Consider the following 18,120-nt stretch of genomic DNA (forward strand, 5'->3'; position numbering starts at 1 on the left):
TGCCCTCTCCCCTCTCCCCTCTCCCCTCTTTCCGGTTTTACACCTAGGCCCCGCCCCCAACGCGCGTGTCGGCCAATAGCGGCCCCACCTCTCGCGCCCGGCAAAAATAGGACGCGGGAGGGATCGTTTCACGGGCTGCGGGGGCGGGGCCTGTGGCCAGGGGTTGGTCTTTGGAATCGGAGCGGCAGATTCGCTGCTCGGCAGCACGGCCGGAGCTGGCCCGGTCAGGAGTCGGGATTTGCGGAGGGAGGTTCTCCACTGGCCAAGAGAAGGCCTTAAGAAAGACGGTATTAATCTCCCGTTGCGGCTCCCGCCTGGTCCCATCGTCGGCCCGCTCCTCCAGGAAATGAATCTGCTGCCGAATCTCGAGAGTCCAGTGACTCGGCAGGAGAAGATGGCGACCGTGTGGGATGAGGCCGAGGTGGGCACCGGGCGACCTGGCGGTCCGGGAACCGGGCCCGCAGGGAGACGCCATTGACAGGAGGGAAGGAGGTGGCTGGGGGTCAAGGTCTGACCCGGTCTCGGGGACGGGGTCGTTTGGGATGTGGACAGGGGTCCTGACTCCTTCATCCTGGCTTTATGGGCGTGGAAACTGAGGCTGTGAGTGGGTTCGGAGAACGAGGGATGCTTGTCCTAAGTAAAAATAAATATATAAATAAACAAATAATTTTTTACAGCAAGATGGAATTGGGGAGGAGGTGCTCAAGATGTCCACGGAGGAGATCATCCAGCGCACACGGCTGCTGGACAGTGAGATCAAGGTGGGCGCACAGCTCCTGTGCGGGCGATGGAGTCCCCACAGGACAGGCCCCAGCGATCCGAGTTGCCTCTCCTACTTCCTTCTCGGGCACCCTGGGGGAGACATGGGGCTCAGGCTTCCACTTCGGACCAGGAAAAGAGGAAAGAAAACAGCCTTAAAAGGGACAGGAAGACAGTCAGGGGATGGTGGGAGACCTGGGCTGAGATGAGAAGTTATCAGATTGCCTTTCCCAGTGATAACTGGGAATAATCCTCTCAAGCATCCTACTTTTAGTAAAATCCCTATTTTACAGATGAGTAAACTGAGGCTCAGAGTCATTTGTCCTGCGATAAAGCACCCAGTTCTTACTAACAGGCAGAACCTAAAACCTATATTTGCCTGTCTCAGAGGCCTGCTTTTATTCCAATACTACCACTATTTCACCAGGAGGTTTCCACACTGGCCTCCTGTTTCGACTTCTACGGGATGTGGACACAGTCAGACTCTGCCTTCAGAGAGCCTCAGAACTGGATGAATGGATGGGGGGGGGGTCCCCTGGACACCCTGGACCTCACCAGTTACAGGGCTCTAGCATAAGCTGTGCCAGGGCTTATATTTGCTCCTCCCCCCCTTCTCATCTCAGATCATGAAGAGTGAAGTGTTGAGAGTCACCCATGAACTCCAAGCCATGAAGGACAAGATCAAAGAGAACAGTGAGAAAATCAAAGTGAACAAGACCCTGCCGTACCTTGTCTCCAACGTCATCGAGGTGTGTGTGTATGTGGAGGGGAAAAGAGGGAGTCAGCGGGGATTGGGGACAAGCGGGGTGGGGCTGCTAGGGAAAGAGGGGGTAGAGGTTTTGAGGCCAAACTGCATGTCAGAGCTACACCTCCTGGGGCACTTTAATGGGGAGAAGGGGGCCTGCAAAGGCCTTGGAAGTCTCACATGTCTCCTTTTCTGTTGGTTATGTCTCCTCTGGGGTAGATGAGCCCGGTGCAGAGGAGGAGCACCTACACGGAGATCAATCCCTGGGCTTAGCAGGGGCACCCACCTTTGCTGGGCTCAGGGCTGTTGGAGGAGGGAGGTAGGGATGGCCAGCCCTGCAGAGATTAGGAACTGACTTAGGAAGCACTAGGCCTTGGGGAGTTCAAGGGGCTGAGTGTTTTTCCTTCCCAGCTCCTAGATGTTGATCCTAATGACCAAGAGGAGGATGGTGCCAATATTGACCTGGACTCCCAGAGGAAGGGAAAGTGTGCTGTGATCAAAACCTCTACACGACAGGTGAGCATGGCTCAGCAATAAGAGACTGGAGGAGGGTGAGGAGCAGATGTGGGACAGGACTAGGGAGCCTTCCCTGAGGACACTAACTGAGACTGCCCCTGTAACTTATTCACAGACATACTTCCTTCCTGTGATTGGGTTGGTGGATGCTGAAAAGCTAAAGCCAGGAGACCTGGTGGTGAGTGGGGCCTGAGCCCAGGCAGTGCTTTTCTGGTGACTAGCTGAGCCCCTGCGCCCGCCCCAGGTCACTGTTGGCTCTGAATCTTGGCAGAACAACTCAAGAGAGTCTGGGATCCTGTCTACTTGCTGTTTGATTCTTGTATTGCCCAGTCCTGTGTCTTCCCCTCTGCCGACACCTGTCACCAGTCAATTGGGTAGCCCTTGAGCTGGGCCAAATCTGAAGGCCCTGTGCTGTGTCCTTAGGGTGTGAACAAAGACTCCTATCTGATCCTGGAGACGCTGCCCACAGAGTACGACTCGCGGGTGAAGGCCATGGAGGTAGACGAGAGGCCCACGGAGCAATACAGTGATATTGGGGGCTTGGACAAGCAGATCCAAGAGGTGAGGGAGGCACGGCAGCTGCCAGCAGCCTCAACAGCATTTCAGTTTCCCCACGCCATTGAGATGAGATGAGATGCAGCTCATCTCCCTAATGTGTCTTTTATCCCCATAGCAACCTAGGGAGGAAGGGAGGGCTGCCATGTGACAGGTGAGGAGACTAAAGCCCAGAGAGTTTAAATGCCTTCCCCAGGGTCACAGAAAGACCAGAGCCAGGACTGGAGCTCAGGTTCCTGGTTTCTGGCCCAGCATCTTTTTTATTTTTATTTTTTGAGACAGAGTTTTGCTTTTGCTGCCCAAGCTGGAGTGCAGTGGCACGATTTCAGCTCACTGCAAACTCCACCTCCCAGATTCAAGTGATTCTCCTGCCTCAGCCTCCCGAGTAGCTGGGATTACAGGCGTGCGCCACCAAGCCTGGCTAATTTTAGCAGTTTCTATTTTTAGCAGAGTCTCTCTTTTTAGCAGTCTCTCTATAGAGACAGGGTTTCTCCATGTTGGTCAGGCTGGTCTTGAACTCCCAACCTCAGGTGATCCACCTTCCTTGGCCTCCCAAAGTGCTGGGATTACAGGCATGAGCCACTGCTCCCGGCCCCCGGCCCAGTGTCTTTCTGTCATATACTCTTTTTTTTTTGTGAGACAGAGTCTCGCTCTGTCGCCCGGGCTGGAGTGCAGTGGCCGGTTCTCAGCTCACTGCAAGCTCTGCCTCCCGGGTTTACGCCATTCTTCTGCCTCAGCCTCCGAGTAGCTGGGACTACAGGCGCCCGCCACCTTGCCCGGCTAGTTTTTTGTATTTTTTAGTAGAGACGGGGTTTCACCGTGTTAGCCAGGATGGTCTCGATCTCCTGACCTCGTGATCCACCCGTCTTGGCCTCCCAAAGTGCTGGGATTACAGGCTTGAGCCACCGTGCCCGGCCTCATATACTCTTGTTCCTGGAGAGTCCATAGCTCAGCCTTGGTGGGGATGAGCGTTCTGTGTCCTCTTGATACGGGGAAAGGAGTGGGCATGTCCCCGAGTTAGAGTAGGGATTCAGATTGGGGTTGGAGCCATGAAGGGTTGGACTGTAGGAGCCCTCAGGGCTTCATCTCCTCACCCAGGACTTCCTCCTGGCAGCTGGTGGAGGCCATTGTCTTGCCAATGAATCACAAGGAGAAGTTTGAGAACTTGGGGATCCAACCTCCAAAAGGAGTGCTGATGTATGGGCCTCCAGGGACAGGGAAGACCCTCCTGGCCCGGGCCTGTGCCGCACAGACTAAGGTGAGTACTTTGGGAGGGATGCAGGGGAAATGGGCAGGAGCAGAAACTACCAAATGGGCTCAAAGTGTCTGCCTGTGACCTGACCCTACCACCTTTTCCTTCCAGGCCACCTTCCTAAAGCTGGCTGGCCCCCAGCTGGTGCAGATGTTCATTGGAGATGGTGCCAAGCTAGTCCGGGATGCCTTTGCCCTGGCCAAGGAGAAAGCGCCCTCTATCATCTTCATTGATGAGTTGGATGCCATTGGCACCAAACGGTAAGGGAGGGCCAAGGATCCCCAGCAATCTCTGTGGTGGTGGAGGGAAGGGGTGGACTCTCAGTTGTGCTCAATTGTGGTTCTTTCCCACCCTGTATTCCCTCCTGCCCCTGGATGGTGACTCCTCAGCTCTTGAGGTTCAGATTCCTAACTCTTGATCAATAGCCTCCCTGTTTCCCCAGCCATTCATTCCCATAGCTGCCAGCATGTTCCTTTCAAAACAGGAATCTGGGCCGGGCGTGGTGGCTCACGCCTATAATCCCACCACTTTGGGAGGCCGAGGTGGGAGGATCACTTGAGCCCAGCAGTTTGAGACCAGTATGGACAACATAGGGAGATTCTATCTTTATAAAAAAAATAAAAATATTAGTCAGGCGTGGTGGTGCACACTTCTAGTCCCAGCTACTCAGGAGCTGAGGTGGGAGGATTGCTTGAGCCTGGGAGGTTATGGCTGTAGTGAGCTGTGATGGCACCACTGCACTCCAACCTGGGTGACAAAGTGAAACCCTGTCTTAAAAAAAAAAAAAAAAAAAAAAAAGAATGCCTGTAATCCCAGCACTTTGGGAGGCTGAGGCAGGTGGATCACTTGAGGCCAGGAGTTCAAGATCAGCCTGACCAATATGGTAAAACCTCGTCTCTACTAAAAACACAAAAAAATTAGGCAGGCATGGTGGTGTGCACCGGTAATCCCAGCTGCCCGGGAGGCTGAGGCATGAGAATCGCTTGAACCTGGGAGGCAGAGGTTGCAGTGAGCCAAGATCGTGCCGCTGCACTCCAGCCTAGTGACAGAGCAAGACTCTGTCTCAAAAAAAAAAAAAACAAAAAATGCCAAAGCAGGAATCTGGCCACCTTGCTCACATGAACCCACAGTGGTCCCTGACACAAACCAATCCTGTTAAAAACCCTTCCTGGCTGGACGCCGTGGCTCACGCCTATAATCCCTGCACTTTGGGAGGCTGAGGTGAGTGGATCACTTGAGGTCTGGAATTCGAGACCAGCCTGGCCAACATGGTGAAACCCGTCTCTACTAAAAATAGAAAAATTTAGCCTGGTGTGGTGGTACATGCCTGTAATCCCAGCTATTCGGGAGGCTGAGGCAGGACAATCGCTTGAACCCGGGAGGCGGAGGTTGCAGTGAGCTAGGATTGTGCCATTGCACTCCAGCCTGGGTGACAGAGCGAGACTCCATCTCAAAAAAAAAAAAAAAAACCCTTCCTCGGCCTTCCTGTTGCTCCCTGGGATAAACACTGGACTTGCAAGGCTCACCGTGTGCTGCCCTTTTGCGCTTCCAACCTCATTTCATGCCTGTCTCCTGCCTCCCCTGCTCTGGACTCCTGCCACAGTGCTTCCTGTGTTTCAGGCCCGCCGTGGCTCTTACCCTGTTCTCCACTGGTTAGTTGCCCAGCTGGTGGGCTTTCAACCTTCAGATCTCAACCTCAGGGACACTTCCTCGGGGATGCCTGTCTGGACTCTCCTGTACAGCACCATCCAAGGCTGGGCCAGATCCCTGTTTCTCTAAGAGTTAACTCAGTTTGCAAGCACACATTCATCACAGTAACAGCGCAAGCAGTGGCTGGTTTTGCTTTTTTGTTGTTGTTGAGATGGAGTCTCGCTCTGTTGCCCAGGCTGGAGTGCAGTGGCGTGATCTCAGCACACTGCAACCTCCGCCTCCCAGGCTCAAGCAATTCTCCTGCCTCAGCCTCCTGAGTAGCTGAGATTACAAGTGCCTGCCACCACACCCAGCTAATTTTTGTATTTTTAGTAGAAACAGGGTTTCACCATGTTGGCCAGGCTAGTCTCGAACTCCTGACCCCAGGTGATCCGCCCACCTTGACCTCCCAAAGGGCTGGGATTATAGGCGTGAGCCACTGCACCCAGCCTTGCTCACTGTTTTATCCTCAGTCCACCACATGATTCCAGGAGCCTCTTCAGTCTCTGACTTGTGGTCAACAATTAATGACACCTTTTATGTGCCAGTCCCCGGGCTGGGGGCCCCAAGTAGAGTGAGCCATTTCCCTGCCCTAGACAGGTTAAGTTAGGCTTCCAGGGGGTAGAGGAGGGGAGGGCTCTGCCTAAGCTGTGCCCTCACCAGCATCTTGGGCTTCCTGTGCCCTAGCTTTGACAGTGAGAAGGCTGGGGACCGGGAGGTGCAGAGGACAATGCTGGAGCTTCTGAACCAGCTGGATGGCTTCCAGCCCAACACCCAAGTTAAGGTAAGTATTAGCACTCCCAGGCGAAGAAGATGAGGCTCAGAGGTCAGGAGCTGTCAGGCTCCCAGCTAGCCTGTGGTGGAGCTGGAATGAGAATTGGGATCTGTCCTTAACATCCCATGTGTCTCACCTGCACTCTGGGGGCTGCCTCTCTGCCTTTTTTGACTGTGTCTGCCCATCTGTGAGCACCTTGCTCCTTTGTTCAAGTTATGGCTTCTCTTCCTCAGGTAATTGCAGCCACAAACAGGGTGGACATTCTGGACCCCGCCCTGCTCCGCTCGGGGCGCCTGGACCGCAAGATCGAGTTCCCAATGCCCAACGAGGAGGCCCGAGCCAGAATCATGCAGATCCACTCCCGAAAGATGAACGTCAGGTGAGCAGGGGTACAGGCAGGGCACGGAGACCTGGATAGGCGCAGGAGGAGGATGTCTCTGCCGCGCTTCTCTGTACTGAGCTTCCCCAGCCTCCACGACCACCACCTGCCCGGCCCGAGGCACACACAGTACCGTTCCACACCCCAGCCTCCGTTTCTCTCCAGTTGCCTGATGTAGCATCTTGCCAGGGCCCAGGTCATAATTCTGGGTGCTCTGCTCCTTAGACTTCACCCCTCCTCTGAAGGCACAGAGGCTGGAGGTACTCATTTTCCCTGCCTCACACCTCAGCCCATGAGCACAGGCCAGGCATGGCCGGGGCCAGATGGACTTGAGTTCAGATATGTACGACTCTTAGCAGGTGCCATGCCCTCTCAGCCTCACTTCTTATTTGGGACTTGGGGGTGATAGCACCGATTTCACAGGGTTGTGGCAAGGATTAGATGTGACAGTGTCAAGCACAGTGCTGGCACAGGATGAGGACAGCAGGGCCTGCTGAGCTGGGGGACCATCTTTTGTCCCCACATCCCCCTGCTCCCCTGCCTCATGCCGAGTCAGTCCCTGGAGTCTCAAATGCAGATTTCTAGAAGGCCAGAGCTCAAAAGACCCTAGAAATAACCTGGTATAACCTGCATTAACTTCCTCCCTTTGTCCCCCACATCTTCTACTGAGAAGAAAACAAGGTGCGTTGATTGGGTAAGGAACTTGCTTCTGATCTCAGGGCGACTTGACTTTGTTGCTTGACAGGGCCAGGGGAGGACATTTGGCCCCTCTGCCCACTCCACATGAGCCACTGAGCCTGTGGTATCTGTCCTCTCCCCAGTCCTGACGTGAACTACGAGGAGCTGGCCCGCTGCACAGATGACTTCAACGGGGCCCAGTGCAAGGCTGTGTGTGTGGAAGCGGTGAGTGGTCAGGCGGGGTGGGTGCGTCGCTTTGTGCCTTCTTGCCCCCTTCTTGGACAGGATGGGGGCATTTGACTGGTGGAGACAGCTGGTGGAAGAGGCCTAAGCCTCAGGGAGCCAGGAAAGGCATTCAGGCGTTCAGACCTAGACTCTGTCTGTCCTGGCTGTAGGGCATGATTGCACTGCGCAGGGGTGCCACGGAGCTCACCCACGAGGACTACATGGAAGGCATCCTGGAGGTGCAGGCCAAGAAGAAAGCCAACCTGCAGTACTACGCCTAGGGCGCGCCGGCCGGCCCCGGTCTCACGGCTGAAGTGCGCAATAAAAGATGGTTTAGGGTCCCTGCCGCTGCTTGTCTGCTTTCCCTGGGCTCTGGCTGGAGGAGTGGGGGCATGTGCAGGAGGCCCCTTCCTCAGGTGCTGCAGCCTGGAAACCCTGAGGCAGCCGTGGGCCCCACACCACTGGTCAGGGTGAGGCTTTCTGGTGCCACGCGTGGTGCTGCAGCTGCTGCATGGGCCTTCATGCCCCTGCGAGCCCTCTCTCCCTGAGCACCACTCTGCTCTGAGCTTTCAGAGGCTCATGGGCCTGCAGTTCCTGCACAGAGGACCTAGATAGAAGCCACCCTTTCCCTTTTGGCATTTTGGTGTCTGGCACTAGTCCTGGCCTCCTGGTAAAGCCAGGCTTGGGTTTAGGCTTTCAGCCTCCTCCCTCGTTTCCTGGCCCTGTTTCTCCAGACGCTCCCTTAGCTCTTTCTGTCCCTGTCTTTTGGCCAAAAACTGAGCCTGAACAGGATCCACTGGGAGCCCCTCTAGGACTCATCTGTCACTCTGCTCCCCTCCCCCAGTTCGGCTGTCTCTTCACTCCAGCTGGCCCCTTACCTTCCCTGGGTGCCCCTGCTTGGCTTCCCACTGACTCCTCAGCCCCTGCCTCAGGAGTCTAGCAGCACAGCCCCTGACGTGCTTCTAGTTCTGTCCCCTGCCCTGGACTCAGTCACCCCAGTCCTGCATTCCTGTTCCTTCTTCTAACCAGACGGCATTTGCTCCTGACCATGATACCCAAGTTCCCCCACAGGGACCACACCCACCGTGCTTTGGTTTCCTCATCTCCAAAATGGGGCCCCCGGCCTCTTCCAGTGGGCCGTGATGCTCGCACGCACTGTCTGCCATCCAGCAGGGCTTGGCACCCTGGCTGGCAGCCCTGAGTACCTGCATAGGTGAGGGGGGCAGCTGGCCAGGACGGCTGTGGTTCATTCCTTGGATCTGAGGCCAGGAGTCACTGGATCCTTGAGACAGTTATCTTACAGGATGTGTCGCAGCTAGGCGAAGCAAATACTATGTCATTTAAAAACGTTTTGCTGTGTCGCAGCTAGGCGAAGCAAATACTATGTCATTTAAAAACGTTTTGCTGTTAGAAACATTGAGAGCCAAACACTCCCAGCTAAGGACGTTACTGGGGTTTCATATCCACCTCTCCCACTCTCCATGACACCGCCCAGACTGCAGATCCCAGCCAGTGGACTATTGACAGCAGTCCTGGCTGGCCTGGGAGGGAGGAGGTGGACTGGGCACCCCCACCCACATTCTCTTGACAGGACTGGGGAAGCAGCGCCCTGTGCCTGGTGTTCTTCTACTCCACACCTTCAGAAGAGACGGGGTGTGGTTTTGAATAAGGGTCCCATATTATCTTTTCTTCTTTTTCTTTATTATTTTTGATACGGGGTCTTGCTCCATCACCCAGGCTGGAGTGCAGTGGCGCGATCTCAGCTCACTACAGCCTCCGTCTCCCAGGTTCAAACAATTCTCCTGCCTCAGCTTCCTGAGTAGCTGGGATTACAGGCACCTGCCACTGCACCTGGCTAATTTTTGTCTTTTCAGTAGAGACAGGGGTTTCACCATATTGGCCAGGCTGGTCTCGAACTCCTGACCTTGTCATCTTTGGCTTCCCAAAGTTCTGGGATTACAGGCGTGAGCCACCATACCCGGCCTCTCTCTTTTTTAAGCAAATGAGAGCTTAATTAATTTGAGGCCAAACCTGGAGATGACTTTGTGGCTGGAGCTTCCTTCCCTGGTTACATTTTCAGTGAGGGGGAATGGGGGGCAGGTAGGGAAAATGCTGTGGCTTGCAGTTCTATAAAATAAGCACCCTAACTGGGTGCAGTGGCTCACACCTGTAAGCCCAACACTTTGGGAGGCTGAGGCGGGCAGATCTCAAGGTCAGGAGTTCAAGACCAGCCTGGCCAATATGGTGAAACCCCATCTCTACTAAAAATATTTTAAAAATTAGCCAGGTGTGGTGGCAGGTGCCTGTAGTCCCAGCTACTTGGGAGGCTGAGGCAGGGGTAATTGTTTGAACCCAGGAGGTGGAGGTTGCAGTGAGCCGAGACCGTGCCACTGCACTCCAGCCTGGGTGACAAAGTGAGACTTTCAAAAAAAGAAATAAGGACAGCGTCCTGGAGTTGTTGGTGGTGAGGGACTAAAATGGCATAGGACCAGGCTCGTATAGGTGCTCTGTCATTATTGGAATAAAAAGCCAGGAAGACATGGAATGTTCAGAGACGCACTGCAGGGGTGACAGTTCAGAGACAGGGGACTGGCAGTGGCAGTGAGGAAGGCCCTGTGTGGCCATGGAAGGCCGTGCAGAACCAAGGCAGCCAGTGTGTGGATAATATTTATTTGTATCCTCTATAGAACAAATATTTACAGATACAAACGGAATCACAGCAAAGTTGCTATAAAACCACCCAGACCTCTCGATGGCCACTTCTGAAAACATCCACGGTCAAGGGCAGGGCTAGGCCTGGCTGTGCAGTGGGCCAGCTGAGTACCTGGGCGTCAGCCAAGGGAAATGCTTGGGGATTATGGCTTCAGCACTCTCCCGGAGCACATTCCTGAGCGCTGACAACTCGGAGCCCTCACCGCCCCCACCTACCCCAACCCCAGTGGGGAAGGAAAGGGGCCTGAGCTGGGGAGAGCAGCCTGGGCTCGCTCTGTGCCTGCTCCAGGAGTCCCTGGCCCCTGTGCTGGCAGGAGCGTCCCTGAGCTGGACCAGGAGCCCTCTCTGGCCTGCGGCTGCTCCCTGCCCAGCAGGCTGCTGTTTGGCAGCTGGAGGTGGCATGAGCTGCTGGTGCTGCCAGGGTGTGTTGACCAGGAATGAGCTCCCAGGGCCAGCAGCCCTGAGGAAAGGGTCTTAGGAAGCGCCTCCCAGCTCACTGCTAGGAGCTGGGGACTGTCAGTGCTGAGTGGGGCTGGGGTACACGAGCACCTGCCTCTCCTTTCTTTGGTTTAGAGGTGGGAAAGGAAGGGCCAGGAAAAGGGAGAGAAGCCGCCCCAGCTTTAGCCCCTAGGCCGCCTGGGGACTGGCTGCGTGTGCAGAGGGGGCAGCAGGAGGTGGGCAGCTCCAGAGTTCCCTGCACCCTGGGATCCTTGGGCTGCTCTCACTCCCAGGATCCCGGCAGGGCAAGGCCTCTGCTTGGGACCAGTGCTGCTGTTCCTCGCTGCTTCACTCCGGGAGGTGCAAGATGACAGGGTGGCAAGGAGAGGTAACCACAGCATGGCTGGGGACAGGCGCTACACTGGGCCCCGGACCCAGCACAGGGATCACAGTGTCGGTCTCCCACACATGCCTCTGGCCACATGTGCACATCACACACATCCACGCACATCTCCCTCCTGTCTGGTGGGAGGCTCATTCTGTCTCGCAGGCACTCGCCCTCTCTGCCTCTCACATATGCAGTCACAGAGTGAATCCGAGCATCTTATTGCTGCAGGGGGCAGGGGCGTCAGGGCATCAGGGAAGGTTAATCCACGAAGATCGAGAACAGCACCATCACCACGATGCCCGCACAGAGCAGAAGCAGCTGCTGCAGGGAGCGCCTGTCGGGAGGGAACGGGGCTCACGGTGGAGGCATGGGCAGGGAGGAGCAGGAAGCTGCCAGGAGCCCCTCCCTCCTGAGTCTCTTAAGGGCCCTGTGAGTGGCAGTCCTCTTCCGCCAACAGGTCACTCACCACGGGTCCTCTTCTTCCAAGAGGTCAGGGAGCACGTTCACCAAGGCGATGTAGAGAAAGCCTCCAGAGGTGAAGGGCAGGACCCAGGCTGCCGTCTCCTCTGCAGCGGGAGAACACCCGACTGGGCACCCAGGGCACTGCGTATGCTCCCTGCCTCCCGGGCCTGGGGACCAGCGGTGAGGCAGCCAAATCCTTTGGCTGGTGCCCCTCTACTCATGCCACCCGCCACCACCACCCGCCACGCCCATACCTACTCCCTTGGGGGACTGGGTACAGATGGCAAAGCCGGCGCCCAGCAGGCCCCCCAGCGCTGTCGAGAGTTGCAGCTTGGCTGCGCTCCATCGGTCAAAGCCAGCCCGGAGCAGGATGGCAAAGTCGCCCACCTGAAGGGAGGTCCGGAGGTTCACCCTGCGCCCCAGCGGGGCCTGATGCCCTGAGTGCTCAGGTACGATACACACACTGAGCCCCCTGCCCTTCCCCACCCTACCCCTGGGACTCCCATCCTGAGTATGGCAGAGATGGCAGCTGCAGGCTGCTGGGGTGAGGAGCTCCGGCCCTCACAGCCCAGCCCCAGAGTGCCACACTGGGAAGGCCCACCCGCAAGCCCTCCTGAACTCCACACTCATGCTGACCATGGGCACTGTGGGGACCTTGGCCCCTGGGGGCCGCCCTACAAGCGCTCACCTCATGGGGGATCTCATGCAGGAGGATGGCCATGGTTGTCAGGAGCCCGATCTGCAGGGAGGGGAGCCGTGGCTGCAGGGTCTGTGTTGAGGGCTGGGCACCCCACTTGCCCACTCATTCCACAGAGGTTTACTCTGCTCTGAGCTGGCTCTGGGTGGGCACTGTGTTGGCCACTAGAAATACAGCAGTGACTAAAGGGGACAAGGAACCTGCCTTCACGAAGCTAGCGGTCTAGAGGGGAGAGATAGGACTCACACACTCACAGGCGCTGGGAAGGAAAGGATGGACAGGGTGCCCAGGGGAGCAGGCCCAGGGACCAAATTTAGATGAGGTCAGCAAAGGCCTGGTGGAGGAGTCCATGTAAGTCGAGGCCCCAAGGATGAGTCGTCAGCCGCTCAAAGTGTGGGCGGGAGAACATTCCAGGCAGGGGGAACAGTGTGAGGTGGGAAGGAGCTCGGCCAGCTGCAGAGTAGGCCGCCCCTGGGCCAGAGGCCAGAGGGAGGAGGTGAAGGAAGAAGCATCTAGGAGCAGGCAGGGTCCACGCCTAGCAGCTTGATAGAGGCACCCAACAAGGAGTGCTAGGAACAGGAACAGACCAGGGGCTCAGGATCAGAATGGTAGTGGCCAGGACAGCAGCAGGGAGGATGGGGATGAGGGTCTTAGATGAGGGCGCTGGCAATGGAGGGGCAGGAAGCAGAGACTCCAGACACAGGCAGTCTCATGGCTGCCACCAGAATCGCCAGAGCCCTACCAGCCCCAAGCCCCTCACCTTCTTGCTCACAAGGAAGCTGGCAGCCACAGCCAGCCCATGGGTGAAGTTGTCGATGGTGTTGGCGAGCAGGTTGAGGTAGCCGCTGACCTGGGAAGGAGGGAAGGCAGGAGGCAGGGCTGAGTGGGACTGGCCACTCAGAGCTGTGCGGCTGCAGGGGCCCTGAGCAGGCCACTCACTTTGATGCTCCGGACCACGGCACCGAGGCCGGGCTCTGCGGCCGGCTGGGCCAGACAGTGGCCTCCATTGAGCGCAGCGGCAGCAGCAGTGGGGTCTTTGTTGGGGGCCTAGGGCCAGGAGAAGGAGGGAGAGGTGACATTAGATGCCCCCCACTCAGCCAGGGCAGACAGAAGGGGAGAGAGAGATGGAAAAAGAGAGACAGGGGGCCAGGCGCAGTGGCTCACGCCTGTAATCCAGCACTTTGAGAGCCCAAGGCAGATGGATCACCTGAGGTCAGGAGTTCGAGACCAGCCTGGCCAACATGGTGAAACCCCACTTCTACTAAAAATACAAAAATTAGCCGGGTGTGGTGGCGTGTGCCTGTAGTCCCAGCTACTTGGTAGGCTGAGGCAGAAGAATCGCTTGAACCTGGGAGGTGAAAGTTGCAGTGAGCCGAGATCATGCCACTGCACTCCAGCCTGGGTGACGGAGCGAGACTCTGTCTCAAAATAATAATAATAATAATAATAATATTTGGGAGGCTGAGGTGGGTGGATCACAAGGTCAGGAGATCGAGACCACCCTGGACAACATGGTGAAACCCTGTCTCTACTAAAAATACAAAATTTAGCTGGGCATGGTGGCGCGCGCCTGTAGTCCCAGCTACTCAGGAGGCTGAGGCAGGAGAATCGCTTGAACCTGGAAGGCAGAGGTTGCAGTGAGCCGAGATTGCACCACTGGACTTCAGCCTGGGTGACAGAGTGAGACTCCGTCTCAAAAAAAAAAAAAAAAAAAAGACAGGAGCCCCTCTTTTTTCTAGCTAGAATTCTCTACTACTCTATCAGCTGGGTGCCCCCAAACTCAACAAACCCTCCCCAACTGCTGTCACCATCAGGCTACCAGAACAAGCTACATCAGGGGCTAATGCTGTCACTCCCAAGAAAGGTGGCCCAGCCTCCCGCAGCTCCCAGGGGAGGGCCAGGAGACCCCTCTTTTCAGGGCTCAACTCAGAACCTGGGCCTCCAGGCCCCGGGCACCACCACAGAACAGAGGCTGATATATCCAGGCCCTTGGGTGTGGGGCCCACCTGGCTGGTCCCCTCCGCCTTGCTGTCCAGGAACATCTTCTCCAATGCCAGGAAGGTCAGGATGCCAGCAATGACCCATAGCCCCAGCTGCTGCTGCTGCTGCAGGGTCTGCCCCTCACCACCTGCAGGGGGCGGCAAGGCCAGGCCAAGCCAGGGCCATAGGAGGGGGCCATTTGGAATGGGATCTCATCCAGGGCACCAGGGCAGTGACAAGGGTGGGTCGGGCAGCTGGGGCCTAGAACTCCCACTAAGGCCAGGGCCCTGAGACCGGGATGATAACCCTCCCTCCCTCCCTCCCAGGCAAGCTCCTGCCAGATACCCAGAATCCCTCTCCTGGTCATCCCTGGGCGTGGGCACCAGGCCCCCACTCCGGGCACTGTCTTGCCCCTGGCCTGTGGCCTCACTCACCAGGGCTGGCGCTGCATGTGTAGGCCCAGGCTTCGGGCAGCAGGTGCAGAAACACATTGCCCAAGAGTCCCCCCAGGGCGAAGCTGAGCAGCTGCTTCAGGCGCCAGGCCCCAGCTATAAGGGAGAGATGTGGGATCTGGGGGCCGACCCGCTGGAGCTCCTGGCCTGACCTCCGTCCCACTCCACTCACTGGGCTCTTCCTGGGCCTGCAGAAGGCTGGAGATGGGTGGCTGCTCTTCCTGGGCCCCCCACCTCACAGCAGAAACACCACACCCTGCCAAATGCCCATAGGGCCACCACCACATCATGGTGAAGAGCTGACAGGTCCCAGCTCCCAACCCACTACCTGGTGACCTTGGCAGATGACTTTGGAGACTCAGTTTCTCCATCTGTAAATGGGGTCTTAAGGGAATTATTATTTTATCTTTTGTTTTGAGACAGAGTCTCACTCTGTTGCTCAGGCTGGAGTACAGTGGCGTGATCTTGGCTCACTGCAACCTCTGTTCAAGCGATTCTCCTGCCTCAGCCTCCTAAGTAGCTGGGATTATAGGTGCATGCCACCACATCTAGCTAATTTTTATATTTTTGGTAGAGATGGTGTGTCACCATGTTGGCCAGGCTGGTCTTGAACTCCTGACCTCAGGTGATCTGCCCACCTCAGCCTCCCAAACTGCTGGGATTACAGTCGTGAGCCTTTTATGGGCTCTTATGGGAATTAAATGACAATATGTATAGCAAGTGCTCAATAAGTGGGAATTTTTCTCAGCTGCTGTCACTCTCAGAAAAGTGGCAGAGATTTGGGGACTTGCAGCATCCAGAGTTGGAAGTCGCCTACCTGAAAGCCATGTCCAACCCTTTGGCTTGATAGAGAAACTGAGGCCTAGAGGACAGAGGCAGCTGAGTTTGGGGTGGGATCCCAGGGGAAACTGCTATTTCCTGGCTGGGTGACCTTGGGCTGGTCAAAGAACCTCTCTGTGCCTGTGCATCCTCACTTGTAAAATGGAACTAATAATCCAAGTGCTCCCTGTACTGACCTCGCAGGGCTGCTCTGAAGGGTGAGCACAGGCCTGACCGTGGCCCGAGCAGGGTCACAGCCGCCCTCAGCTCAGTGCCTGGCACAGAGCTGCTGGGTAACTATCTGGTAAGTGAATGGTTCCTGAGCATCCAGCAGGCAGCATCAGCCTCTGGGATGCTCGTTTCTAACAGATTCGCAGGGCCCTGGTCCACCCCTCTTGGGTGGGGGATAGGCACATGCATTCTTAGCAGCTCCCTAGAGCTCTCCTGCGTGTTTTGTTACAACATGTTATTTATGAACGGGCAGTACATGCTCCTGGTACAAAAGGGTAGTCAGGGCACACAGATGTGTGCCCACATCCCCATCTCCTGGACTCCCTCCCCAGGGGCAGGCCCTGCTGCCAGGTGCTCATAGCTCATAGCTTCCTGGGGAAGCCAAAACCAGCCACCCCTGGCTAGATAACTCCTGAGAGTACCAAGGGGAGAAGTTCTATTCAATCCTCTCCCTCCATCTCAGACACTCTGTGACCCGGGGTCTCCTAAGAAGAGCAGCAGCGTGCTTCCCACACGCTGGCTGGCCCTGGGCGCCATCGGAGAGCCACCCACCTTCTGAGCGCAGCATGGTCCCCATCTCTAGGGGAATGACGAGCAACGGGAAGACCCCACTGAGCCCCACCATGAGGGAACCCAGGAGGGAGCAGATCCAGGTGTCCAGCCGCTCTCCGCTCAGCAGAGCCCCCCAGGACTCGCTTTCCTTGTTGTCCAGGCGGCAGGCCGTCGCAGTCCCCCGGCTCCGGAGGGCCGGCTGGGAACCCCCAGCCCTTCCCAAGAGCTCCAGGGCCAGGGCGGTGAGGAAGAGGAGCCTTGGGCCCGCCATGCCACAGCCAGGGCAGGGACATCCAGGCATGCCACGTACTGAAAAACACAAAGGCCACCTACATGAGCTGCCAGCCTTGGCCGCACACCTGCTTAGGAAACGTGGCGCCTCCCTCCTCCCTCCTCCCTCCAAGGGACCCTGGCATCCACCCTCCTGCTGTCCTTGCCAGAGCGTCTGAGCATCCAAATGCTTGGGTGCACAGCAATGGGGCCCTGCGTCTCCACGCGCCACTCCCGAGCACCGCGTATTTTTTCCTTCTGAGCAGTTCCAGACTGTGCCAGCACCTCCGCCTGAGGCTAAACTTTCCCTAATGACAGGGTGAGGCGCTGGCGGGCTCTCCTCAGCCACCGGCGGCCCGGCCCAGCCGGGTGTCTCTGGCTGCCAGGGGAGGCTCTGCTGCCCGTGACACCCCAGAGACTGAGGCTCCCCTTCTAAGGGGATGGGGTGGATTCAGAGAGACACACGTGGGGAAACTGAGCAGCTGAGCCAGGGCAAGACCATCCACGCTTCTTCCTAGGACATGAGACCAATGTCCCCGGGGCACTGAGGGCGACAGGAGGTGGGGCTGATGAAGAAGGAGCCTTTAGCCAGGGGATGCCTCTCCCATGCAGAGAGCAGACTTTAGAGCCCCCGCGGAGAACTCTACACTGCACTTTGAGCTGTCTGACTCTGGGCAAATCTCTGAAGCCCCCCTCCCCGTCTGAACCTCAGTGCCCTCATCTGCAGGACAGGGATCAATATCACCTGCCTCAGCTGTGAGGATGAGATAAGCCTGAAAGTGCAGGTGGATGTGCATGAGAAGGCGCAGAAGCCTTGCCTGTGCCAGGGAAGGCCTGGAGCTCCCTGCAGCAGGAATGTGCCCAGCCGGCCGATCACAGGATGCAGACGTGAGTCAACCAAGCGAGAAGTTCCATCTGGAAACTTGGGCATGAGGTTTAAATGTGGTCTGCCCTGCCTCAGGCTGGCTGTGACCTTGAGCTGGTGACGTCCCTGCCTCAGTTGCCTCACCTTCTGATGGAGATAGGAGGGGAAGAAAGCAGCTGCCTCTGGTTGGTGGCAGAGATGCCCATGTCTAGGACCTCCAGGCCTTAACTAATCAGGCACACTGATAAAGCCAGCGAGGCTCCACTAGGGACCACAGGCAAGACTGGGCCAGGCCGAGGCGGTCACGCAGAGGTGAGGGGACCACCGGTTAGCGGGAGGGAATACACTGAGAGTCCGAGGGGAGAGGAAAGGAGAGAGTGAGAGAGCCAGAGAGAGGCGGGTGGGACGCTGAGGGGACAGCGAGGGAGGGATGGGGCGCGGGGCGCGGAGCGATGAGGGAGAGGAGGCCGAGGTGGGCGAGCCTGACTCCCGGGTCCTGGGAGCCGGCCCAGGTCTGATGAGGACCAGTCAGACGGGGCGAGGGATCGGCTGGGTCCGTCACGCCCGGGATGCGGGCCCCGAGGGTCCGGCGGGCACTCACCCTGCGGCTGCGGCGCTCCGGGCGGCCCCGGCCATCCAGCTGCGGTGCCGCGCCCCGCCCAGGCTCTGCCCAGCCGCCCG

The 18,120-nt window shown here is 57.2% G+C and overlaps 3 protein-coding genes across 11 annotated transcripts in view; 2 read left to right on the forward strand and 1 right to left on the reverse strand.

Moving 5' to 3' along the window:
- Window positions 1–151: 151 nt before the first annotated feature.
- On the forward strand, window positions 152–7,920 carry PSMC3 (proteasome 26S subunit, ATPase 3). Its single transcript, XM_017853722.1, has 12 exons — window positions 152–421; window positions 678–761; window positions 1,383–1,508; window positions 1,916–2,020; window positions 2,136–2,198; window positions 2,444–2,581; window positions 3,690–3,833; window positions 3,939–4,087; window positions 6,204–6,300; window positions 6,525–6,670; window positions 7,492–7,573; window positions 7,744–7,920. Exons 1-12 carry the CDS (start codon window positions 347–349, stop codon window positions 7,852–7,854), a joined length of 1,320 nt encoding a protein of 439 aa, XP_017709211.1. The 5' UTR covers window positions 152–346; the 3' UTR covers window positions 7,855–7,920.
- Window positions 7,921–10,227: 2,307 nt separating this feature from the next.
- Window positions 10,228–18,120, reverse strand: SLC39A13 (solute carrier family 39 member 13). 9 transcript variants are annotated; one of them, XM_017853726.1, is made up of 11 exons: window positions 18,041–18,120; window positions 17,393–17,496; window positions 16,305–16,613; window positions 14,685–14,798; window positions 14,277–14,398; window positions 13,210–13,317; window positions 13,031–13,120; window positions 12,262–12,312; window positions 11,828–11,960; window positions 11,578–11,740; window positions 10,228–11,445 (listed from the first exon to the last, which is right to left on the reverse strand). In XM_017853726.1, the coding sequence occupies exons 3-11, from the start codon at window positions 16,603–16,605 to the stop codon at window positions 11,370–11,372; spliced, it is 1,158 nt and encodes a 385-aa protein (XP_017709215.1). In that variant the 5' UTR covers window positions 16,606–16,613; window positions 17,393–17,496; window positions 18,041–18,120; the 3' UTR covers window positions 10,228–11,369. The 9 variants fall into 9 exon arrangements, with proteins under 9 accessions (XP_017709215.1, XP_017709214.1, XP_017709213.1 ...); XM_017853725.1 differs by having other exon boundaries at window positions 17,393–17,583; XM_017853724.1 differs by having other exon boundaries at window positions 17,393–17,586.
- Window positions 16,780–18,120, forward strand: part of LOC108516313 (translation initiation factor IF-2-like) — a 36,659-nt gene continuing 35,318 nt past the window's right edge. The window contains exons 1-2 of the mRNA XM_017853721.1: window positions 16,780–16,791; window positions 16,893–16,937. Of these exons, the coding sequence (XP_017709210.1) occupies window positions 16,780–16,791; window positions 16,893–16,937 (57 nt within the window). The remainder of the gene's footprint in view (window positions 16,792–16,892; window positions 16,938–18,120) is intronic.

Source organism: Rhinopithecus bieti, unplaced genomic scaffold, assembly GCF_001698545.2.
Source record: "Rhinopithecus bieti isolate Rb0 unplaced genomic scaffold, ASM169854v2 scaffold_38611, whole genome shotgun sequence".
In the NCBI taxonomy this organism is placed as follows: domain Eukaryota; kingdom Metazoa; phylum Chordata; class Mammalia; order Primates; family Cercopithecidae; genus Rhinopithecus; species Rhinopithecus bieti.

Bases quoted from the DNA above. Each gene is read 5' to 3' on its own strand.
- PSMC3 (XM_017853722.1), top strand. From the start codon at position 347: ATGAATCTGCTGCCGAATCTCGAGAGTCCAGTGACTCGGCAGGAGAAG. The intron at 422-677 runs GTGGGCACCGGG...AATTTTTTACAG, and splicing joins CCGTGTGGGATGAGGCCGAG to CAAGATGGAATTGGGGAGGA. The intron at 3,834-3,938 runs GTGAGTACTTTG...TTTTCCTTCCAG, and splicing joins CCTGTGCCGCACAGACTAAG to GCCACCTTCCTAAAGCTGGC.
- SLC39A13 (XM_017853726.1), bottom strand. From the start codon at position 16,605: ATGCCTGGATGTCCCTGCCCTGGCTGTGGCATGGCGGGCCCAAGGCTC. The intron at 14,399-14,684 runs GTGAGTGAGGCC...CGCCCCCTGCAG, and splicing joins CACATGCAGCGCCAGCCCTG to GTGGTGAGGGGCAGACCCTG. The intron at 12,313-13,030 runs GTGAGGGGCTTG...CCCTCCCTGCAG, and splicing joins GCTTCCTTGTGAGCAAGAAG to ATCGGGCTCCTGACAACCAT.